The following is a 26,564-nucleotide window of genomic DNA, read 5'->3' on the forward strand; positions in this document are numbered from 1 at the left end:
CAATTGTGTAGTTGCCATCAGAGAGATGGAAATGACGAATCAGGCGTTCAGCTTCACCAGTAACGTTGTTCTTTAGATACCACACTTTCTGAGTATCGCCCAGTGGTTGATCGTGGATCATTTGTTTGAAGAAGTCGTGAAACTGCTTTCACTTCAAATAATCACCATCGAATTTGGGTATGGTGATCCTTGGTAAGCTAACTGCAGCCTGTGTAGTGTGCGCGACTGTGACTGGCTTTCTTTCTAGGCACTGGTTGAGAAAGAGGATCGCCTCTTGAATCGCAATCTCGGTATTGAGATACGTACTTGGCGTGTAGCCAAGTGCTGTTACGTCGTCGGCACTTTCACAGATGTCTTGATGCAGCCCCGAGCCTCGTCCCAGAATTTTACTTCATAAAATTGTCTCGGTTGTCCGACTTCTATGTTGTCAATCGCATTGATGAGGTGTAGTATGGATTGTACAATAACACCTTGCCGCCTGATGAGATTTTTGATGCGTTGTTTGTTAGGTGTACGGGAATCCATTTCCTCCAGTGGTGCATTTGAGGTTTTGAAGTGCTGAACGTCATCCTTTGCCTCTGTTGATACAGCTGATGCGGATGGTGACGATGCCTCCAAATTATGCAGGAGTTGCTGGATGTTCCTTTTCACCTTTATGTTTTACTGGCTTTCACTGTCACTCGAAATTGGAAATATCACTCTACTAACGAGCAAGGTATTTGCAATAATATTATACTTCCATGCGCTTTTGAATATACGTCGTCTGTTTTACTCAACTCAATGGATATACAATAAGTTTTATATTTAACTACGCGAGAGCCTGATTCAATTCAATTTATATACAATAAGTTTTAAATTTAACTAGTGGTGAGAAAAGCCGTGCGTGTGCAAATGTCAGTGGTCAGGACAGGAGAGACCGGCTTATCTCCATGGGGTCTTTTCCTGTTCCAACCAACGGCACCTTCTCACCGCTAGTCCTCCACACCCGTGGCGAGTTCTAAATAGTGGAGAGTTCGGCGCGCCATCTATTTGCTCGCATTCGCAACATTCGAAATAAATTTCGAATTCGAAATAAATTTCGAATGCTGCGAATCCTGCTGCGCCACAATGTATTCCGTACTGACTTTGGCGAAATACTGTTTTTCGAAGTACGGCAGATGCGAATACCTCCTGGCATGAGATTCTAGCTCTGTGTTGTTGGTGTTGAAGGTTGTCCACAACTGCTCCAACTGCTCGAGCTTGGCCTTCAGGTAGTCGGGAATTTTCCGGCTGGATGGTTCCTTCCGATAGTTTGTAACAAGGCGCTGGAACTCATCCCCCAACTCCTTTTGCTTGCTTGCAAGGAGATGTAGTTGCGATTCCTCCATCAGGATATTTGAAAACGACGAAACTTGCAAAAGTTTATTGAACGTGACGTATCACGTCGGGGTTACCAAATGTTCAGGAAGTCGCTTGCTTCCTTGTCAGACTGCGTTTCGTCTGGCAGTAAATTAGATGTGTAGAAGAATACTGATGATTTTATTTTTTGAACAACTTAATTTATACAAAGCAAAATTACAATTATCTGTTGACACTTTGACAATTATTTCAAATTGTTATCATGGTTTTAAATTTGTCTGGTGGTGTCTCATGACTTGTCTGAGAATTTTTAGTCTAGTCTAAATGTTTAGTCTAGCGATCAGGTAACATGAATAAGATGGTACGTGCTTGTTTCAAGTGAACGTAATATGATCATTATGAGAATGGAATGTTTGAATTGAATGTTACATGATCATTATGAGAATTTGTTTGTGAATGAAAAATGCTTATGGTGTGCAAATTTATAAATGATAGATTATCAGACAGGGCCTGATGTCATTGCCTGGACTATTGGTGGAAGTGACCTTGGGGTTAGGTGCAAGTGTACTAGGTGTACTTATATTATTGGGTGTAAGGTCCTGTGTAACTCGCGTGTTGATATAGTTTACTGACATTCGTTTATCGAAATGGTGACTTGTATAGCTACGTTAGTACTAGCGGTATCCAACTTTTGTACTTATATATGTGCATATATATGTATGCTTTGGTGCATCCAGTAAAATGCAAATATTTAATGTAGGTGCATATATATAACATATACCACACACCATACACCAGTATGTAGTAATAAACAATGTTTATTTAAAATGAGCACAATATTTATGTCTTCAATACGTACACATATTTGAAAGTTTGGAAATACATATATGAATATTTTGAATTTGTATCTATCTGTGAAAAGAAAAACGTGCATAGAAAGTTTCGCCCAGCTTCTGATATTCCGACTTGTTCCATCTTTTAATCACTCTAGCTACTGTACTATATTTAATGTTCAATTGACCACCTATTTAAAGGTAGGATCTGCCGTCGGGGCCGTGTAATTTAATTATAATTTCGCGTTTTCCGATTGACAACTCACGTCTCATTGTTTTTACAAAGCGGATGTCCTTATTGTTGCGGAATAAAGAACTCATCAATTTGTGCTATTTTTTCCTCAAACATATGGAAAATAAAACAAAGTGCTAGCAAAATTACGGTAAAATTCCATTGCCTATCGGAAGAAAACACGCCAGCTGAAAATGACCATAATATTGGAGGATGCCCTTTTATTAATTGTGTAACGATTAAAAATATTTAATAAAACAAAAAACAATCTTTTTAAATCAGTTTATATTTCACGTACGAGTATATCTTGTTTGGTTTCTCACATTTCTATCTATAAATAATTGTTTAGGGCTTAGTTTCCCCGTACTATTATGTGCGGCATCGGCTTAAATGATCAAATTTAATTAAAAGAGACAATTACGAAGTAGTCTGCATTTTATGCAAACACAGCAATCTACGATTCCACATATCTGGAGTGCTGTATCGCAGATATGCGAGTCACGTGTACATTATAACATAGGTACATCCTCATTACTAAAAACTTGTTTGTTTTTTGATATTGTTACACTAGTTGCGTGAACCTAATGCGCTTAAGAGTGCCGGTGAATATTCAGATACTTTAATATAAATATCTGCGAAATGTTATTGTTTTTTTTGGTATTTGAATCAAAACACCCTTGACACTAGAAATAAATGGTCAAACATAAAGAGCAGTGACTGAACTAAAAATCCAATTGTATTTTTGACTTATCCTCTTATTTACAAAACTCTACAGAATATAATTCAGAGAGCAATTTAATACAAAAACAGAATTTAACAATTTGAATAAAAAACTGACAAAATGTCTGTCTCTTTTTCGACAATTTTGCATTTTTCCATGTATAGCCGGCACCGAGAACGAAGTCGCTACCGTGCCACATTTGCACGTTTATTTTGCAATTCCAATTGCATTAGCATTAGCATTAGCAAGAAGAATTTCATAAATTCTGATATCTTAGTGACTGTTATGCAGACTATGATTGAGAGCGAATATATGTATATGTACATGTAGATATTGATAGCATTATACAATTGAAAGACAATGTGATTATACAATTTAAAGACTATGTGACTTTATTAAACGGTAAAATGGTGCTTCACATCCGTATCTATGTAGGTGCATTCTTGTCATATTATCTTGATGAATGCAAGTGAATTTTATGAAATGTTGATAGTCAATGCACTTAGATCCGTAAGTCGAAGGAATTGATGGATTTCAATTATATTCAATTGGTAGATTTATACTCCCATAATAAGTTGGTTTGTAAAATATCCAAGTCTTTTCAACAATACAAAATATTCGTTTTTTTTTAAATTTTTCTCTATTCATCTTAGAACCTTGAAAAACATGCACACATATAATTTGCTGATTGTTAGTTTGACTTATTTACTACAATTACGTCAACATGAATAAAGGGAGTAGGCATTTTATATTTTCTTCCATTGAGGGGTTTCTGTAGAGATAAAGTATCCTGCTAGATAATAACAGACTGTTATCTTTTTTCTTTGGATATTTTATTCAAACTTTCCCGAAGGAGGTCTAACTTCCTGACGTTGGTGCCGTCTGAAAGGCCATAGAAGGGGAGATCAATAATAGTACAATGTAGCTGCTGAATAGTTGCAATTAAACAAGTCAGCTCTTTTCAGAGTGGTCCTTCCGAGCAAGTCACGATTTCGAATGATTCTTGTTATATGATTTTTTTTAAAATCCATTACTTTTCTGTGGTTGATCAACGGGAATTTTTCGACTCATAAGATATCTCTTATCAGCGTAATAAAGAGTTAAATAGCGAAAAATCCCATCCCCATTTAGCTTGCTTCTAGGACTTAAGCATGATGTTTGCTTGCCCTCAAATCTTGTCCGTAATCACATTAAAAATACCATAATATTTTGATGTGCTTTTGAAATTAGCAGAATCTTTTCCACGCTCTTTCTCCGGAAGCTAAATTTTCCTAGCAGAACTTTCTGGCCATCCGCGCTCTTTTCTTTTGTCGGTATGTCCACCCTCATTGCTCGTTCGAGTGCTGACAGAGATGTACTGAGGGCATTGAGAATCACTCCGCAATAGGACTTTGTTCATTTTATTAAAAATTTGCGCACGCTGGGATTTGGGGGATTTGGTGCAGTCATTCCAGTTACAATGGCCTCTAATTGCTCCTCCAATTTGCTGGAGTGGAGCTACTCTTGCCCTATGAACTGAGGTTTAAAAATACACTCAAAGTATTTCCTGCTTGTCGTAAAACGTGATTTAAAGCGAGAAACACTCTCGGAACATTATATTCCAGTCCTTCGGGGTCTTTTCTCATTCTCGATCTTGGCGGTCGAACAAAATTTTCATAGCGTGATATATTCGATCAATAATCGTAAGTTTGGTAAGGAATTTATGAGGAACAGTTGAAGATTTTTCCATTTTTTTCTTTCTAAAGGGAATTTTCACAACACAATATAATTTTTCAGCTCAAATGTTTATCAAAACTATCTAGATAATGATAAGGAAATTTGCATCAACACTACCCAAATGTGCATGAGAAGGGAGACGGTTGCAATTCTACAATGACTCATTCTTGTCTTTGTTGACTACTGGAGGATCGCCCACAACTTGAATCGTTTGTACTTTCGTAATTAGATGTGATCTTTCGTGATTTACTTTTTGGAAAACGTTATTACTATGTTCATGCCAGCAGTAAAAGCCCCACATTGGGCGCCAATTAGCTAAAGCGATTTGCTATTAGAAAATACAATTTATTCAACTGGTTAACTTACTTATACTATTGAATGTAACTTACGGTCTAAATTTTAGAAAAATGATGGAAACGGAAATAGTTGAAGTCACGACATTCCAGTTGTCAGGTTTGATGTATTACGTATTTGTAATGATATCCTCCAAGTTGCTGTTTGTGGCCTTAATTTATAGTTTCATATACATTACCTTTGGTAATGGAACGCGTTCCTTCCGTGCTTGTTAGCTGCACCCGGGGATGCAAAGCCTTTTGGTCCCCATATTATACGTAAATAAATAAATAAATAAAATAGTTTCAGTATGGTAACTGGTTTCTATTAAAATTATTTAAAAGTCAACAACATAGTATGCAAAAACACACAAGAGCTAGATATATACTATACAACACTGCTTTATAATTGATGATCTGTAATGAGTACCAATCAAATTTTTCTCGTTACCGAATTTAGATAAAACTAATACCAATGTTAAATGCTCAGATGATTTTTCCCGGGCCTTTCAACAGTTTTATGAAAATTATTTAAATCACCGAATCTTACTATTCGCCACACATTATTTTCGGTAGAAAATAACAGACATAGCATATAAAAGAATTTGTTTTCAACGTCGCAGCCAGTGTGCTAATCCACAACATTGTATAATTTACTTGAAAATGACGAGCGCAAGACATTTCCGTTTGAGTATTTAATATGATGACCTTTATCAACAATCAACTCTTATTAACAATCTCTTTCTTACTAAACCAAAAGAATGCGACAAAAGATCATTAGCCACTAAAAAAATAGTACCTTCACCTTCCATTGATTCAATAAAGACACCACTTTCAATTCGAAAACTACTCAAAACTTCTATTCTACACTACTTTTAACTTTAAATCACATGCAACCACAAATCGAACTTAAGAATTCATTGTTCATTTTGATCGGATCAATACACCACACGATTCATCAGCAACAAATTCTGCCGCTCTGGAGACAAATTTGAAACACCTCAACAAGAATGCAATTCATTGCATTGACTTAATTTAATTTATAAACGCGAGCTGAATGCTCAGCAATGTAATGAACTTTTCAATGGACCGAGATTTTAAAATATTTCTCTCAAAGCCCCACAATATATTCCAGCTCGATATTTGCTCAACTAAAGTTGTTAGTATTTTATTGTATTATTTAGGCCACGACACGTGGAAATTTGGTGAAGATTCTTCTAATATTAACAAAGTTATAGTAGGTCAAATTTGCCTTTTTCGTATGAATTCATTGCATCCTGTTGCAGAATATCATCACATTCAATTCAACAGTCTGACATACTGAAGTCCTATATATTCAACGAAAGTATTCTAATCAGCTGTAGAGCATAAGATTATATTAAATTATATAAAATAATATTCAATGAGGTTAACGATTGCTAAACAAACATCTAATCAGTCGAAGGATAACTGGAAAAACATTCTCAACTAATCACCGAAATACGAAGAAATTCGTACTTGAATAGGGGACTAAATGGAAACGTTTTGTTTGGCTTTTCATAAAAAATTCATTTACTCGGGAATATATAAAGTTGCGCGGATTCTAATAATAAATAAAGTAATTACTTTCCCATTCACTGTTTGTATCCATTTTAATTGTGAACTTCTATATTGTTGTTAAATAATGCTCAACTCTCGTCGTGCTATTACAGCGCCTACAGCTTTTTATATAAAAGGACATACTTCGTAATGCCCTATTTACCTCCAATAATTTGTAATAACTAAATGGGATTGGCGATTGACAAACGACCATCCTGAGTGGTCGGAAACGACCAAGGGGAAGAGGTATCGCAAAAATCGCCCGCAAATGTTGAAGCTCCATCAAAGTGTTCTGTCGACACGTGCTTGTTTGTATGCCCTTATGCTAGCCAGGCTCGGTAATGTGGGGGTCCTTTGAGTACTTCGATTCCTCACGTGTCATTATACAAAAATGCACGTGTTCTTTTGCCCGATGCGTGGGTTCGCATCAGGTCCTGAAAATACAAAAAAAAAACAGGGGATTCACGCGAGTCCACTGAAAGATCAACATGCGGGCTAAAATGAGTGATTCTTTAGGTGAGACGTCGGGTTTCGGTTGGAACTTTTATTCCGCAGATTGTTAAGATGTAATGAACTGGGTCCCCATCGACAACTGGAGTTACCCTGCATATTACGGCCCAGTCAAGCAGTGTGTTATGTAAGCGGAGTTACTCTCCTTGACCTACTTTGGCCCACTATTTACTCGGTCATATAAGCTTGAATGGGGACTCGGAAGCCCCTGGTGGGCGATTGTAAGGTAACTTGCCCGGTACCAAGTGGTCATTGATTATATTGTCTAATTTCTAACATGCACAATGTTTTCGGAAATTTTCAAAAGCTGTAAACGCTTAGTTATGATTTCTTTGATGAAGTTTAATTGCAAATTTGAATTAAGGACTGCCCGGCAATTGAATTATACCGTACCCGTCACCAACGATGACAACTGCAATCGTAAGACAGTGTAGTCATTGTAAATCTTTACTTCAATTTAACTATTTTATTTAACTATTCCTGAATCAGATTTTATTGATTGTTCTTCTTCCATTCACACTCGCGACTTCTACTTCCTGATTTTGACTGTCTGGCTTTATGTATTAAGCGCCGGTGGACCTCGGATCTACATCATAGCATAAATGTACGAAGTCCCCATAGGTATAAGAACGATTGGGTATTATAGAGTTTGAGTCGTTTGGCTTCGACAGATAACAGCTAACAAAGGTGTGTAAAATTCTTACTTGACAACGTCTTATTATGAAGCCTAATTCAACGTCATAAATCAAGCTTTGCATTGCCAAACAGTTATCATAGTGGCAACCCTTCGTCAGACAGCCCTAAAATTCCATTAAATGTAAATGTATCTACAACATAGCACTGAGGATGTACAACAAACCCCTGGAATATTTTAGATAAATTGATAGCATCCTTTTTAAAGTTTCACTGAATTTAATATTGAATAAATTATACTAGTTGATATTTTAATTCGACTGTAATCCTCCTACAAACTCGCCCCAAGTCTACATCACCACGAGGTTGCTAGGCCGCCAGATATGTCGTCGGTGGGTGTGTTCTGTGCGACGCACTGCCGGCAACGCAGTTCGTGGTTCGCGTCTCCACAGTATAATGGTTGCGGCGCCAACACAGTATAAAACTTGAATTTTTATATATTTTACTGGTTTAACTATAAGAATATGTTTCCTCTGCCAGACCAGGTACTATAGACATCTTAATTTCTAAACAAAAATGTCGCCTTTACAGCACTAAACTCAAACTACGATAGCGGGGGCATTGAAATAAATTATGCATGGTAGTTTACCACAAAAGCTATAACCTGCAATGCTTCAGAGGGAAAACGCTATCAGCTCATTTGGTAGGCGCACGTTGCGTGAGTCATTTTTGTCTCAGTGTCAGACGAAAATATATAGAGGTCTAGCTTTGATAAAATCTATTTAGTATTTGATGCTTTCATGTGATGTGGAAAGTACTTCATTCTTTCTTATCTGGAAGACATAGGAAGTTTACTTACTTACACTTTAGTAACGTAAATGCAAATCTGATTCCGATGGGCTTTCCTATGAATCCACACTATCTACCATCATCTGTCAGTTCTTTAAGTGGATTCCTGGTTCGAATTTTTCAATTGGACAATACCAACTATGAATTTATTGTTAGATATGAGTACTCTTCGTAAGTTCAGTTTGAACACATTTTCCTAAACTGAACACTAAGAATGGTGGAAAGCGAAAAAGAGAAAAACCTTAAGGTTTGCAAATGTTTAAGTCTTTTTTAGAAGCGTATTTTCCTTTACCTTTGATAATAGATAATATAAGGAATGTTCAAGAAGTGTGTTTTTTCATGACAATTTGATTTTCTCAGGCTTTTTATCTATTTATTCTTCCATCCTCAATGGATTGGCGGATTTCAGATTTAGTGATTGTTCGCTTTACTCTCTTCAATAGGGGAGGAGGTGTATCTAATTTAGTGATTGTTCGCTTTACTGTTTAGTAAAATTAAACAGATATACACTTGCAAGTTTGAATTTATATATATGGTTGCCATTTACCCCTTAGCCCGGTCTCGAAATTCGGATGTCATAACTTTGCCGACAATATTTTTGACTCAGATGTGCAGTGGTGAATCCCTATTTCATCTATTGCCACATATCGACGTAAGAATCCTTTTTGGTTCGCTTGAATAGTTCCAAACAGTGCTGGGAGGATCATCGACGGGTGGTTGCTTTTGGTCCTGTGTGAGCAAACGCGGTACCCACTTCAAAAGCAGCTTACGCATGCTCAAATTTTCGTGTAAAATTTTAAATAGTTAAATAGACTACTTTCTGATATCTGTAAAGTGTTAGCTATCTCATGCAACTTCACTTTTCGGTCTTCCAAAATTATTTTTTTATGTTTTCCGGAATAGCCACCGATTTCGGGCGACCAGAGCATCATCGGTGTTCGTTCCGTGACTTTTAAATTTAGCATTGATATCCCTGGTGCAAAATCTCCATAACGCTTATCGGGCCATCAAAAGATAATGGTTTACCAACACTTGGAATTTTTTTATCCATTTTTGTGACAATAACAAAAGTTGTTTCACTAAAATTACTGTAATGGATTTTGACACGTATCGTTTGAAAGTTAGTTCTATCCAGAAATCCAGAATGATTTATCATTCGCCAGTGTGAAGCTAGCTAATTACGTCATAGCGACCGGTAACACAGAAAAATAAAATACACGGCTGATCTTTATAGTGTAATAATAAAGGTTGGATGGTCGGATCGGCTTGTAATGTTAAAGGTTGCAGGGTAGTAAAGTTGTTGATGGAGCCGTCTGAGTTATCCTCAGATGATGGCAGGGAGCTAGCGAGAGAGTTCGAATGTAAAAAGGGAACAAAAGGAATCTAACGTTCCTTACCTAACAAAGCGGTGGGACCGCAGATAGAATGGCAATATGTTCATCCCTGAACACTTGCCGTGGTTACTAATTGGATCTTATGATCTATACTTTGCCGCGAGGATACGGCATGCAGAAAGTAAACTGCCCAAAGTTAGAATCAATAAGAACATTTATTTCTTCTTTTCATTCTCTTTTATACAATTTCTTAAACCTAAAATAACTCTAAATCTACCAACAACAATACTTGACCTAATTGGTTCGAAAGTAATTCAACACCAAATTACTTCGAACACTGCACTTACTATTAATTCTCATGAGGCGCGTGCTCTCAAATCTCGCATTTCATTCCGTGTGCATATGCATTACTCATATCCATATGCACACATTTTGTTCGAGCTAGAAATGCATGCAAGAAATGCAATGCATGTGATTTATTCACACTGGCGTTTTTTAGAATATATATTTCTAGGTCGTATTAAGTTCAAGTACCTTGGAATGATATCTTGTAAAGTTTTGTTTACTCGAATACGTATTTTATTGTTTTGTTGATGACGCGGGAGTTACGAATAGCGGGCTTTTAGAAAGTCTCTTCCGCGAGACTTATTATTCGAAATGCCACTTTATTAGTTTAAAAGCATTTTATTGTTAACATTGAGTAACACTGGTATTCTTACTTAATACTATATCCCGGAACTAAGTATTACTATAAGAACTGAATTACAATAACCCGACTTGACTTTTACTGTAAGAACTCCACTCGTCTTTGATATTATGAGAACTGAATTACAATAACCGACTAACATTGAATTGAGGTCTATATTTATAGTGTTCCGGACAAAGGATGCAAAATGCTGATAGTGCATTTTGCATATTCTGTAATACGATATTTTAATTACGCGATGATCTTCATTTGATCTAGTTTGTTTATAGATCGAATGAATTCATCTATTGTTTGAAATGATGAAATAGTGATGACTCATCGTATTAAAGATGGGAATTGGAAATTGGAAAAGATAAGGTGATGAGTCATATGATATTGAACGGATCGATGTTTACATTAGTTAAGGGATGTTTACATATGAACTTAGGTTAGTGTTTATATTGGTTGAGGATGTTTAACACTAGGCAGAAAAAGTGTGCGTACACTCAGTAGTATGATACTTTTCCTTAGTAAAACAAAAAAATTAAGCTAATTTTTGTGGCGAATTTATTATCCAAACATTACAAATAGTTCCGTAGTTTTAGTGTATTTAATTCACTAAGTTATAAGTCTTACAAAAACCAGGTTATAAAGCCAAAAATTAAAAGAATCGCAATAATTCAGTAGAAAAAGTCTGCGTACAGTAAACAAATATTTAAAAAAAATTATATTTGAGTAAATATGAAAAGCAAATCAGTAGCTTGTAGGATACCCTTTTCTTTTTATGACCACTTTTAATCTTTTCGGCATAGAAGATACAAGTTTAGATGTTTCTTCAACACTTATTTTATTCCATTCTTCTTGTAATACATTTTTCAGCATATCCTTTGAAGTTATATCGTATTGGCGAATTCTGCGTTCTAATAAATCCCACAGATGTTCTATGGGATTTAAATCTGGCGATTGTGGGGATGTATGTAACTGTTTGGGAACATTATATAATAGCCACAGCTTATTAACCTCAGCCGTATGCTTAGGGTCGTTGTCATGCATAAAATAAAATTCGTCACCCAGGCGTAAATTTTCAGCACTTTGTTTTAAATTACGTTTTAAAATATTTAGGTAGTCATATTTGTCCATGGTAGACTCTATAAATTGCAGATTTCCTACGCCACCACTTGCCATACACCCCCAAATCATTATTCCGCCACCACCATGCTTTACCGTTGGCATCAAATTTTCTTTATTCAATGCTGTACATGCTTTTCTCCATACTATTTTTCTTTCTTTTATTCCAAAAATGCAGTATTTACTTTCATCTGAGAAAAGCACATTTTCCCAGAATTCATTTGATTGGTTTACGTACTTATTCGCAAATTTTATTCGTTTTCGCCTATTAGTTAATGAAATAAATGGTTTCTTACGTGCAACTCGCCCATGGTAACCAGCTCTCTTGAGTATTTTCCGTGCAGTATCAGCACAAATTTTTTTGTTGAACTTAAGTTCAATATCTTTCGCGATTTGTGGTGCAGTTATTCGTGGATTCTTTTTCACCGAACCTATAATACTTCGCCTTTCCCTAATCGACAACTTCGATGGGCGACCAGATCGTGGCTTCGATGTTATTATTCCTTTGACTGCAATTATATTTTGGAATTATATTCTGAAGATAATTTTTAAATTAAATTTATTTAATAGCGAAATAGACAACGATCAAATTTAAATTTATTTAATAGCGAAATAGACAACGATCAAATTTAAATTTATTTAATAGCGAAATAGACAACGATCAGTTCGCCGCCGCGGTTGGAACAGAAGAGACCGACTTATTTCCATGCGGTCCTTACTGTCCCAACCAACGGCATTTTTCCTCCGCTAATTCTCCACTCCCCCGGTGCGTTCAGAAAATGAGTGGTGGAGAGTTCCACGCCATCTACCCGTCCGCATCCGCAACATTCGAAATAAATTTCGAATGCCGCAGATCCTGCCGCGCCACATTCCCGTCGATTTAAAGTTGTTAACTACCCTTTGAACAGATGAATGTCGCCTACCTACTATCCTGGCTATTTCGCGGAAACTTTTTCCTTCTTCCCATAATTTTATTATACCTTTTCTTTCACTTACACAAATCTCTTTTCGCTTCAATTCCATAATAACAATTATACACACAAAATAACGAAAAAACGTCCTTATTTTTCACACTTCAAACACAGCCATAAACCAATAACTCACAATCAATTTACTCCAAATGGCAAGGATTTATATTTCGGGGAATCACCTAATTATGTGGCTGTACGCAGACTTTTTCTACTGAACATTTGTGACTTTTCTTATTTCCCTTTTTTATTTCAGTTTCCTTGAATTCTATTATAATTTCGTAAAAGTGGCCTTATCAAAGCAACAAGACCACAAGCAATATGCAAACAATAAAATGTTTTTAAAAAACTAATTTATTCGTGTGTTTTACTAACGAATAACCAGGAACTGCTTAGTGTAGGCACATTTTTTCTAGCGAGTGTATATGTACTTATATTAAAGATGATATGGACTGATGTCATCATCTGGACTGTTGGTGAAGGTGACCTTGGGTTTAGGTACAAGTGTACTAGGTGTACTTATGTTAATGGGTGTAAGGTCCTGTGTAACTTGGGTTGGAATGAATGTTTATGATTTGATAGCTTACAGTGCAGGGTAATATTATTACGATAGCTTGTAGTACAGTACACTACAATAGCCGTGATCAACTTGTTGGAGAAATTAAAAACACACTTTTTAGACGAAAGAATAAAATAATTATTTATTTAATCGAGAATTGATTAGTACATCACAGGTGTGTACGCAGGTAATCGTGGTTTACAAAACACTGGGCGCCGAGAAGTTATGCATAACTTTACATTATGCACTTTTTGTGCTGACTTTGCGTCTGGTCTTTTCTAGAGATTTTCGTGAATTCTTGAATGTCTTTCCAGACGGTGTTCAGTTTCCCGGATTCTGGTGTTTCAACATCCGATGGCAAAGATGCTGACGTGATAGTTTTCTTATTTTATTTAAATGGAATGTGTGCTGTTGACTAGCTCTCGTCACAACGTTCTATGGAATTCAAACGCAATGATTGCAACAATTAATCATTTATTTAACAAAGAGATGTAATACGTAAAACCATGTCGGTTGACAATCAAGAAGAGAGAGATCTTTCAAAAACCTATCTGCCATGTACATACCGATTTGGTGGTTAACGTAAAAACGTACGCGTTGTTTACGACACTACATCCACTCCTTTTTCTTCGAATCACGAAGAAATTGGTTCAGCTGTGATTGCAGATAAGCAGCATTTCCAATGCATCCACGGTAATATCATAATTTAAAATTCCCAAAAAAACATCGACACTCGATAAATATCTTCGGTTCTGGATATGCTATTATACAATTGCCGGTACTCGTTCATGCAGTGGTTTGAAGCCATCTTTGTTGATGGTATATCCCAAGTAGTTGACCTTGTGTCGACCAAATACACATTTGCTCACATTGACAAACAAACGATTGTCCTGAAGCCGTTGTAGTATAATATAATAAGGAGGTGTTTCTTATGCTCTTCCATTGTGTTCGACATGATGATGATATCGTCAATGTAACAAAATATGAAATCTTGGTCACACATGGCGTTACGTAAGGCAAATGGCATTACCAGAAACTTGAATAATCCAAACGGTGTTCGAACAACAGTTTTGGAAATATCCTCTTTAGCCATACAGGTATGCACAGTCGTGAACACAGTTTTTTCCAGTACTTTCACTAACGTCGTAAATATGTGCAATTGGATAACGATCAGGATAGATAGATAGATAGATAGCTTTATTAGTGTAAATCAATTCATGTTCAGATACAATCAATATTTAAGTGATACAGACTAAGTCTTTTCAACTATGGTAAGTTGTGCAGTATAAACAATCTTAATAAGTGCAATCGCTTCAATTCTCAAAATTCCCTAGGAAAATTTAAAAAACCTAGCTTGCATAACGATCAGGACTTGTTTGTGAATTGCAATCAGAAAACGGAGGTGGTTTCATCTGTCATTGATATGTAGGTAATGTTCTATAATGCTGTTGCTGGCGCCTACCGCCTCGACGTGCGACAGCTCGGTTAGTTCTCCGATTTTTTTTTAGCAAATCGGCACGGGGAACGACATTTCCGTGCTTTTTCGCTGAAGTTGCGTTGGTAACTGTGCTATTCAAGCTAGTTTGTGAGTTAGAGTTAGGAAGAACGACGTCATTGAGCTTCAGATATTAATCTTCTTTGAAGGCTCATGAGGCTCATGCGATGAATTCTACAAAACTTTTTTCCAATCTGAAGAGGTGCTCTGCTTGACTAACATAGACGGCTGGTTGACGACAAATGTTTGCTGTAGACAGGACATTTGGATATGGTTTGTTGTCCAAACTTTGGTTCGCTATTACAACCAAGCAGAAACAATGCACCTTACTGCTTCGTCATTTTCACTCATAGTTCAAATTGTTTTTAAATTCGCGATAACATCGATTCTGTTAATGCACATTGTCTGCAAAGTGTGCTTTTACACTAAAAATGACGGATAGAGTCTCAATTTTACAATTTTAATATATTCATTGGCGGTTGTCACCATTTATAGATTTATCATTCGGCGGTGTGAAGATAGCTGTCGTGACAACTTTCTATAAAAATCAAACACGATGATTACAATAATTAGTCATTTATTTAACAAGGAGATTTAAGACGTAAAACCACGACTGTTGACAATCAAGAAGAGAGAAATCCTCTTTCAAAAACTTCTCGACGTTGGTGGTTAAAGTTGAAAACGTACGCGTTGTTTAGACCGCTACAAGTCTAGCAGCAGTAATGCTGTATTAGCGAATTTAGTTATAGTAGATGAGTTATCGTTACCTGGTCGAAAAATATGTGTCACATATGTAATTCGCGCGAAGTTTGGAGAGGTTTCAACTATAAAAAAAATAAACATCAATTGAATTAAAACACAGTAAGTTTGTTTTATGACTTAACTTTATTGGCATCGATTAGTGACTGACTTTACAGATCTCTTTTCAATTTGTAAAATTTCCTGTTGAAAGTTTTTTGTTTTTATAGAGTTGTTTTGGAAAATATGTAAATCTGATATCTTCAAATTTTGTTTATTTATATTCCCTTCATAAACATGTGATACAATCTCTTGTGCTTTGAATAGCAATTTCTGGAATCTTCCATTAGTTATTGGAGTTATTATTGATCGTTTTGCTCTGATTGTTTCTTTGAGAATTTTAATGATGAACAATATTTTACAATTTTTGTAAACTAGCAGCTCTCAATTTTATATTTTGTTTGTTTGTATATTCTCGTACCATTCTAATACTTGGTTGCTCTACCTTTATTGTTGATCACTACTACACAACGTCTTGGCATAGACTCCAAGAGGGACATGAAAATAAAGAAATTTTATTGTCTTTGAAAAGTATTCTCGCTTTACCCGAAGTATGTTTCTAGCTGAAATACCCATTTGAAAGGCATATTATCCTCAATAAAGGGTAGCATCACATTCTTGAAAATGTTGGCATACCCTCTTGATTCAAGTTCTTTTTAATCTAGTAAATTGGACCAACTCCATACCATGAAAATGCCCCACATGACTTTAGTAATACATTTTATTTTACCACTTGTATTTACAATTACTTTAACTAAATCATTTTATTTTAAAATTCGTATTTACAATTAATATTTTAGATAAAATACGAAATTAAAACGGCCTGCCCCTAAAAGCTGTCTGGCGTCCTGGCCTACGCCATCGCTCCATCTTAGGCAGTTGTAAATGTTTACTGGTAAAAATCATTAGAGCCAATGAACATGGTACTTTTTGTATATTTTGGAGCTAATTCTTTATTCGGTGATCTTCGAACGTAACTACTACCATCAGAATCAATTAAATTTATATTGGTCTCATCGCTCCATAGGATGTTTCTCCATTTCTTAATACGAGTAGTATCTTGATCGTTCCAATTTTGGTGGCATCTCGTGTGTCGGTCCCGGGGAATCAATTTTTTTTGCATCAATTGTATCTAGATATAGTGTAGAATATTTGGGCAAAATGATTTTTCGATACTCGCATTCGTTCGGAAATTACAGTGTTAAACAGGTAAAGTGTCGTATGTCAGGTTTATGTTGACCGCCATAATGAAGTTCGAATTTATCGGTTCGAACGACGTTCGAATGACTTCGCTAGAAGAACGAAAATTGAAGCTAAAACTTTACATTTTTCTTTTAAGCAGCCGAAGGTTTATTGACTAGGTATAGCAGATTAATGGTTAGTTAAGATATTTCTAATTTTTAAATGCGTTTTTCTCGAAAGTGCATGTTGAAAATGTGGAGCGCGGAGATACCAAGCAAGCACTTTGAGGTGGTGAAGCCTTCATAATGGAACGGATCCAGTGTGGAAGTACTTTAATTGAAACACCTTGATTTGGTTGATTAAGTGTTCAAGCACGTTTACTAGAACACTTGGAATTTAATTGGTATTGCTGGTACTTTAACCAAAATTCGAATAAGGGCCCAGGTTGGGTTGTTGGGTAATCAACAAGTGATTTATTTACTTTCCAAACACTCACACGGTATATGCAAAGTGCACAAAAAATCAAAAAGCGACAACTAAGCAATTAACGCATTTGTACGAAAGTGGAAAACAAAAAAAAAAATAAAGGAATGAATTGATTATGTAGTTTTCCAATTTTTTGTTATTATTATAATTCAGGCTTTACTTGTTCCCACAACGGATTCATTCCAAATGTCCTGACTTCTTGTTGAGCTTGCCCTTGTTTTTTTTTTGTTGATGATGTAAAGTACACGCATAGTGCTGCATATTTGGATTTTCGTTGAATATCGACAAGATGATTTCTTATTCCCCGATAAAAGAATAAAAAGGTCTGATTGCGTCTACTTATACATTATAGCTTTATGCTTCCACTGTTGATCTTCATAGCCATTTCCGTGTTCCGGTGGTGGTATTGACGCTATGATCAGCGTTCTTTTCACAATCAATTAAATTAATTTTGTAACGAAATCTAAGTTTTGATCGAATGTATTTTTTTTACAACAGTACAAACTGTTTTAAAACTGTTTAAAGTTTGGCTCTTTTGGCTAAACTTTCTGGTTGAATATGCACGATACTTGGAACCGTGATATTTCACGGATGTAAGTTGATACCGCTACATTTGGCGCCAATCAGAATGTGACATGAAACCACGTATTCCAATCGAAACGTGAGTCAATTTTATTTCATGAATTCTATTCTTATATACTACTAGCTGACCCGGCAGACTTCGTACTGCCTCAATCGATAAATAAAAGACCGAAACTTTTGTATAAAATAATTTTAAAACAAACAAAACGAATCCGTATTTAATAAAAAAGCATATTGTGAATGAAGCATGAAGTTTTATTATTATTTTCGACACATCATGTTATGTAATTACAAAAAAGAGTTTTCCTGAGATGCTGGTTATTTATAAGGTTTACATTTGATATTGTTAATCAATTTAAAGCTTTCTCATAAACTATATTTTTTGTTTTGTTCTGTGGTGCGTAAATAAACAAAGAAGACGGTTTTCCGGCATGCGAACACGCGATATATAATTGTCCATGCGCGAAACAGGGAAACTCCAAGTTAATTCCGCAAACTTCTAACGACTGTCCTTGCGGTTTATTTATGGTCATCGCAAAGGCCAGACGTAGTGGAAATTGTAAGCGTTTAAAGTCGAATGGTAAATCCGTTGGAATCATCGGTATCCGCGTGATCAAGACATCCTCTCTTTTGTATTTTCCTTTCATGATTGTTGAATCAATGACGTTATTCATCAGCTTTTTCACAACCAATCTTGTTCCATTGCACAGTCGAGGTTGATTAATGTTATGCAGCATCATGACAACTGACCCTATTTTTAACTGCAAATTGTGAGCTGGTAATCCAGACAATTCCAAAACTCCGTGGGATAGTTGACTACGTCATCCTGGTTCATAACGGTGTCGACTGGTTTGAAGGAAACCAACTGTCCTGGAAGAAAATTCTGAATGGTCGCATTGAGATCCTCGACATCTTTATTTTTTGCCGCCAATATTGCTCGTTCACCCAGCCAATTATGGTTATTGAACTTTTGCGCTATATCTGGGAAAACACGCTGAATAAGCTCCCCTTTTGAGTCTGTGATGTGACAGAAATCTGTGGGTAACGTTATGAATCCGGTCGAGGTGTCCACTGCGACTTTATTATTTCCAATGTCTAACAACTGCTTCGCAAACACATTCGCAGTTTCATCTTGTTGCAAAAATACTCGCATGTTAGTTGTTAATTGGAGTGTCTTTACATACTGCCACAAATTCGATTTGGTGCTGTCATTCCCAAACACGACAATACTTTGTTTGTCATCAATAAACACATATCTTCTATCATGATCAATGTCTGATTGTAAATTTCTGTAGTCATTTGTAGTGTAGGATTCAAAGTTTGACGGCGCGCGATGCAAAACATCCTCAGACATGTCATCTCTATACTTAACCCACAAATCTTTTGGATTCGAGGGGAAACATGTCGATATGATAATCGCAAACAATGTACGAATTTGATGCGGCGATGAAGATATTACGGAACCCTTGAGCGTATCATCCCAGTGCGAATCGTTTTCAAGTATATGCAATAGTTGACATGCCTCACGGTAAGTCGCAACAGCTGTCCATTAACTGTTCTCAGTTGTTTAAACGATATCGGACCACGAACATTCAACAAGGACAACCGCAAATAATAACATTCATCGTTATTTGGATGTACTGTGTAGATGCGACCCAGAACGTCTGAAGAAAATACATTTGGATGTCCTTCAACTGGTGTTCCTTGTTTTCGACGGTAAAACGATTTCGATGATGCATTCCAGGTGTAATAGCGTGGCATGTCAGCATAGAGCAAAGTGCGAGCAAAATCAACAGTTTGACAAACTATGAAGAAACTTGTTAATGTTGTCGACAGTGGACGTGCCGCTCTGTCTGCTGCGTTCGATTCATTAAAATAAACTCGTTGACCATTTTCTAAATGGACTACTGTAGGGTGTCTTTCATGGATCGCAAATGAAAAGATACGCCAAATTGCTTCGTTGCTACTTACGTAGCGACCTATCTGGTACTGTGATATTTCATCATTTGCATTGTTTACGGCGAAGACAGCCATATCGCTACCTTTGTTAACATATTTACATACAGTATGCAAAATTCGTATTGGAACACATAGGTTTTTAACAGTTTTTTGCTTAAATCTTCGAAATTCGCACGAATTTTGAAAAATTAAAATGTGTTTTGGATTTTAAAGCAAAATATTTATTCAATTGTATAAAAATAACTAAAAATTTTGGTAACAAAAAAAAATAATAATAATTTCATACTTTAACAAAAACAAAAATCGTATTGGAACACTAAAATGGATTACAAAAATTCATTTTCTTAAACACATCTAATATTTAGTTGGGTAGCCTTTTTGCTTTATAACAGCCCTTAGTCGTTTTGGCATCGACTGCACCAATTTTTCAGTCAAGTTTCTCGGAATTTTTTTCCATTCTTCCTGTAATGCAGTTTTAAGGTCACTGATGTTTCTTATGCTATGATATCTTAACCTCTGTTTAAAAATTGACCACAAATTTTCAATAGGGTTAATGTCTGGGCTCTGAGGAGGGGTTTTTAAATATTTTCTACAATTGTACAATAACCACAAGCGATTATTTAAAGCGCTATGCTTGGGGTCATTGTCTTGCTGAAATATGTAGCGGTCCTCAATGTCCAAGTTTCTCACACTTTTATGCAGATTTTTTTTTAAAATGTCGATATACTGCGCGGCATTCATATTTCCTTCGATAAAGTGGAGCTCTCCAACGCCGGATGCAGCGAAACAACCCCAAACCATTAATGAGCGGTACCCATGTTTAAAGGTTGGTCTCAGATTTCTCGGATGGAGGCGAGTATTTCGTTCACGCCAAATTCGTATGCGACCATCCGACAACTTAACATTAAATTTACATTCGTCGGTAAAAATTACATTTTTCCAAAATCGGAAGTTTTTATTTAAATACCTTTTTGCGAATGTAATTCGCTTTTTCCGATTTACTGTATTTATAAAAGGTTTTCTTGCACTTACGTTGCTCCGCAATTGAAGCCGGCGAATGTAATTTCGAATCGTTTGAGCTGTTACACTTACTCCACAATATTTCTCTAGGAGGGCAGCTAGCTTTACAGCACTTACGGCATTATCCTTTCGAATTTGACGGAGAAGAAAGGACTGATGTCTGCGAGTCAGAAGCATTCGATTCGGATTATGCGATTTCTTATTGATCCTGCCGCTTGATTTGTATATTTTGATTATGTTGTAAACCGTCGTATGACTTCTTTGAACGATTGTTGCTATTTCCCGGAGCGATTTCCCATTTTCATGCAAATTAACGATTAATTTTCGAACATCGTTTGATAACTCTGTTGACTTCCGACCCATTTTGATAAATTTTGAATACTATAACTAATTATGGAAAATAAATGTAATTTTTATACTTAAAACTATTCTCTAACTCGATACACAGCCGATCATTAACTAAAACATCACAATCTGTGCAAATTGTGCATTTCCTGCAAGCGTACAGTGTCGCACCATTAGTGTTCTAATACGAATTTTGCTTCGACAATAATGATCTATAGCCCATTATGAAAAACCGGTTTTGTTATTTTAAAAACTTTTATGTGTTAAAAGTGTCTTAACTCAAATGCAAATAATTAGAAATATAATTGTGCTAAAATCATTTAATTTTCTCGTAGAATAAACCATTTTTCTGTAAAATCATAGGTGTTCCAATACGAATTTTGCATACTGTATGTACTTTATCGACTTCACAGACTTACAATATTCTACATTGATGTAAGTCTCAAAAGCTTCGGACAATATTGGCGAGTATGGCACAATCCAACGATTGCCCATTATCCGCAACTGATCGCTGATACAATGGGTATCCATCATTTCCCGTTATGGTTTCAGCTTGGAACACTTGCCGTCGACCATACATGGTGAATTGTAGTTGAAAAGTCCGCAAGGTCCATGTACCATGTGTTTGGTAACTTTTAAAACAATTGGTTGAATTCAATTATTTTATTTAAAACTAAGAATACAATATAAGCGAAAATGAAATATTATGGGTTATCGATATATACGGTTCGGGAGTTTAGCTCAGACTAACTTATAGAAAAATGCAAGCAAAAATTTTGATTACAATTACATAGACTTCAAGTTGTATGTGTAAAGAAAAGAGAAAATATTACAATAGGCAAGTATCAAAAAGAATTCAACATCCTCCCGCCGCCAAGTTAATTAATTAATTTACTTCTAATGGAAATAAATGTTGAATTGATCTCTTCAAGAGAACTCCATTATGAAGACGCAGCCCGCATGAACGGATTCGGTTGTCTCGGCCGACAAATACCTTTTCAATGGTCGCCAGCTTCCAAAAAAGCCGTGGAATAGAAGAACCGTGTACTATCACAACATCGCCGACTTTCAATTCACGTGTGAATTTTGTAGGCCCATGATGCGCTGACCGAAGTAATTGAACATATTCCGTCCGCAATCGTTTAAAAAATGAATCTGCGAAGCGAAATCGTGCCTTCCACTTAGCTCGAATGTTTTTGTCGGCTTCTTGAAACGAAGCTGTTGTTAAGCTTGAAGGAAAAGTGCCGAGCAAAAAATGAGCAGGCGTTAAAGGAGAGAGGAGGTCGCGTTCGTTGTCACTAACATAGGTAAGTGGTCGAGCGTTAATCACGAATTCCGCTTCAGTTAAGTAAGTATATAGCTGGTCAAAAGTTAACGTAGATCGCTGAATCGCTACTTTTAAAACGTCTTTAACGCTTTGTACCAATCTCTCCCAAAAACCGCCCCACCAGGCAGCTCTTTCCACAATGAAACGCCATTTAACGTTGTTTTCTGCTAAATAGTTGTGGAAAGTTTCAGATTGTATCGTCGTCCTCAACTGTTGAAACTCCAATGTCGTTCTTTTAAAAGTTTTTGCATTGTCCGAATATATAACGTTTGGTACACCTCGTCTGGCAAAGAATCGCCGTAATGCTAGCACACAAGACTCTGTGGTCAGATCTGGCGTCAATTCTAAATGCACGGCTCGTACGACCGCACAAGTGATAAGCAATACGTAAGCCTTCCGGTTGCTCTCATTGGAAGAACTGCGAACAAATAATGGGCCTGCGAAGTCGATACCCACTATTTCAAAAGGGCGCGAGGCTAACAATCGGTTCTTAGGCAGAGGTGCGAATGGTTGGTTTCCTGCCTTTCCTTTCATACGTTTGCAGAGTAAACAGCGATGAATTATAGTCTTGACCGCTTGGCGAGCTTTGATCACCCAAAATCGTTTTCGCAGATAAATAAGCGTAAAATTCGTTCCACGATGAAATGTTTTTTCATGAGCTTCGATAATGATAAGAGACGTTAAGTGTGAGCTCTTCGATAAAATAACTGGATACATTTCATCAAATTCCAACTCCGATTCACCTAGGCGGCTGCCTACACGTAAAATTCCGTCATCGTCGACAAAGGGGTTTAATGACAAAATCTTCGAACACTTAGGAACCAATTGCCGGTTGCTAAGAGCATTTACTTCTTCTTTGAAAACTTCAAATTGAACCCTTTTTATCCAGAACAGTTCTGCTCTCCGTAGTTCATCCGCAGTCAGGTGCTCTTTGAAACTTACTCTCTTTCGAAGCAGGTCAACGTATCTAAGCACATAAGCTGTAACACGAAGAAGCCTCCGGTATTTGCTGAATCGTTCAATTTGTATTGGATTATCAGGTACTGCACAGTCAGATTGAGTGGTCGACTGAGGAATAGTTAAAAGGCAAAAATCAACTGCGGTCATCGGAGTTTCGAAATCTTGGTCGGATATGGGCCACTCACTAATGTCGTTGTATAACCAAGCCAGGTCTCGCAACTCAGTAGAGTTTGTGCAGAAACACCCCGAGTCAATAGATCTGCGGGATTGATTGATCCTGGGCAATGATTCCAGTTGTCGTTAGCGGTTAGTTGCTGAATTTCTTAAACTCGGTTGTAAACGAATACATCTTTCTGGAATTTACTGCTACGAATCCAGTATAAAGTAATTTTTGAATCGGTCCATAAATATATTGAATCGAATTTCACTCTTAATTTCTCAATAAGATAGCAGCGCATCCTTGCGGCTTCCAGATCAGCACATAGTTCCATTTTGGGTAGTGTTATGCGTTTGTCACGAATAGGCGCAAGTCGACTTTTTGCATATAAAAACGAAATGCGAATGGTTTCATCCAAATTCCTACTTCTGATGTATGCAACAGATCCGTAAGCTTTTGGACTCGCGTCCGCGAAAATATGTAGCTGCTTCTCAACTTGATGTGGTGAATCGAATACATAGCGAGAAATCGTAAGGGCTCGTAGTAAATGTATTTCGGATACGCTTTTCTTCCATTCGTGCAGCATTGATGCCGGTAAAATTTCATCCCATGCCAAACTTTGTTTCCAAGCCTCTTGGAAAATGAGCTTCATTTTTATGACAAATGGTGATAACATTCCCAAAGGGTCATAAACAGATGCTAACGTTTGAAGAATGGTTCGTTTCGTTACTACATCGAAAGATATCCGTTGACAAAGCTTTTCCAGATCCACTGCAAGGGTATCAATTTCCATAAACCATATGAGTCCTAACACCTTGTGTTTTGAAATATTGTTGCTTTCATTTGTATCGAAAATTTGCCTTAGTTTCTCGTTGTTCGACTTCCATTTACGTATGTTCATCGATGCTCTGGACAATATTTCACGTGTTTCGTTGAACAATTTTACAGCGTCTTCAAAATCGTCAACACTTACGATTAGGTCATCCACATAAAACGAGTCTTTTAGTAGTTCACAGGTTTCAGGAAAATTGATTGATTCATCCTCCAAATGTTTCAACAATGCTCCAATCAGATGAAACGGGCTGCAGGTGACTCCGAAGGTTACCCTATTCATTTGAAGAATGATTATTGAAAGCAAATCATCCAAGGATAAAATCCAGAAAAAACGATGTACTTTTCGATCCTTTTGTGCCAGCTCTATCTGCAAGAAAGCTCGTTCGATATCGGCCGTAATTCCATGTTTGCCAAGCCTGAAGTTCAAAATCATTTTTAATATGTCTGGTAAAAGGTTTGGTCCTGACCACAATAAGTCGTTTAATGAGGGGTTACCACCAGATCGTGCTGATGCGTTAAACACAACACGCGTTTTTATGGTCTCTCTTTCCTCCCGATACACCGGTCGATGTGGCATAAAATAAGTCCGTTCGTTGGTTTTTTCTGCTTCATCGCAAATTTCTGCAACACCACTTGAAATCATCTCCCGTATGATTTCATCGTATTGCCTTAACTTTTCCGGATCCTCACTAAGCTTCACCAATGAACGTCGAAGTCCTTTGAGAGCGCCACCGCGGTTGTTATCAATAGTGCATTCGTCGTTTCTCCATAGCAATGATGCTTCATATCGCGTGCCATTTTTCCGAATGTGTTTTTCGATAATATCATCCACTTGAAGCTTATGATGATTTGATGTAATATCGTCAACAACCCATAATCGTTCAATCCGATCAACTAAAGATTCAAGTGAGTTGTCCTCAATTACACCAACATTGAGATTCGTAGATGTTACTGACGTGCCTTGGGTCGATATAGGTCCTTGTAGTGTCCATCCGAAAATGGTGTCGGTTGTCGGTTATTCTTTTGAAGTCGTCTTTTACTATGGACCAGTAAATATCGGCCCCTATTAACATTCCGATTTCGAATTCCGTTTCATTTAAATATGAAGTATCCGCTAACTTAAGGTCAAGGATGTCCAATTCTGTGCTACGAACATACTGGAATGCAGTAGAGCAAATTTCTGGCACGACTATAGCCAGGATTTCGATCGCCTCGTCTGAATGTAAACTACGTAGTTTAATTCGAACGCGTTTAAAGAGCTTTGGCTCAGAGTTATTCGAATCTCCAAATGGTAAAATACGTAGCTTAACGGTATCATGTGTGTCGAGTTGTAGTTTCGTTACAATGTTTTCTTTGACAAACGTACGCTACGAGCCACCATCTAGAATTATTCGTACTGGCACAGAACTTGAATTACTCGAAGCTATAATAGTAGCCGTTTGAAGAAGTACCTCTTCTGTTTGCAGTAAAGCTGATGCATACAATGTTGTTGTTGAGCCACAAGAGTTTGTTGCAGGTGCTACCGTTGTTGTTGAAGGTGCTACTGTTGTTGTATTTTTAGCTTTAGGTCGGTATGTTGGGTCGCGCATAGACGTAGCATGATTACTTCCACAAAGAGAACACTTTACACGTTTATTGAAGCATCGCTTAGCATTGTGTCCCTTTTTGATGCATTTAGAGCAATACCCCATGCTTTTCAAAATTGTCTTCTTCTCTGCAAGCGATAACGTCGTTTTGCAATTTTCCGTTAAATGACTGTTTGATTTGCAAAAGCAGCAAAACTCAGCTATGTTCGTAGTGGTGAGTAACCCAGCAGCCGTTTTACATGTATTTGCGACTTTTGATGTTCTCGTTCTCCGGTCATTTGTCAGCTCGGCCATTTCGAGAGAGGAGATCTCTTCTTTAATAAATGACAGAATATCATTTAGCTGATCATCACCACACTACTGTGCTCGCTAGTACCCACCGATAGTGATGCATTTTCGTCTTCGATTGAACGTGCA

At 36.8% G+C, this 26,564-nt stretch overlaps 2 protein-coding genes across 2 annotated transcripts in view; one reads left to right on the forward strand and one right to left on the reverse strand.

Annotated features, from left to right (window-relative positions):
* The window catches only part of LOC119653739 (cyclin-dependent kinase 2-associated protein 1-like), a 217,374-nt gene that overhangs the window by 168,968 nt on the left and 21,842 nt on the right, over positions 1-26,564 (forward strand). The gene's annotated exons all lie outside the window — the stretch shown is intronic.
* On the reverse strand, positions 23,894-26,150 carry LOC119653934. The gene is made up of 2 exons (XM_038059094.1): positions 25,979-26,150; positions 23,894-25,455 (listed from the first exon to the last, which is right to left on the reverse strand). The coding sequence occupies exons 1-2, from the start codon at positions 26,148-26,150 to the stop codon at positions 23,894-23,896; spliced, it is 1,734 nt and encodes a 577-aa protein (XP_037915022.1).

Source organism: Hermetia illucens, chromosome 4 (assembly GCF_905115235.1).
Source record: "Hermetia illucens chromosome 4, iHerIll2.2.curated.20191125, whole genome shotgun sequence".
In the NCBI taxonomy this organism is placed as follows: Eukaryota; Metazoa; Arthropoda; class Insecta; order Diptera; family Stratiomyidae; genus Hermetia; species Hermetia illucens.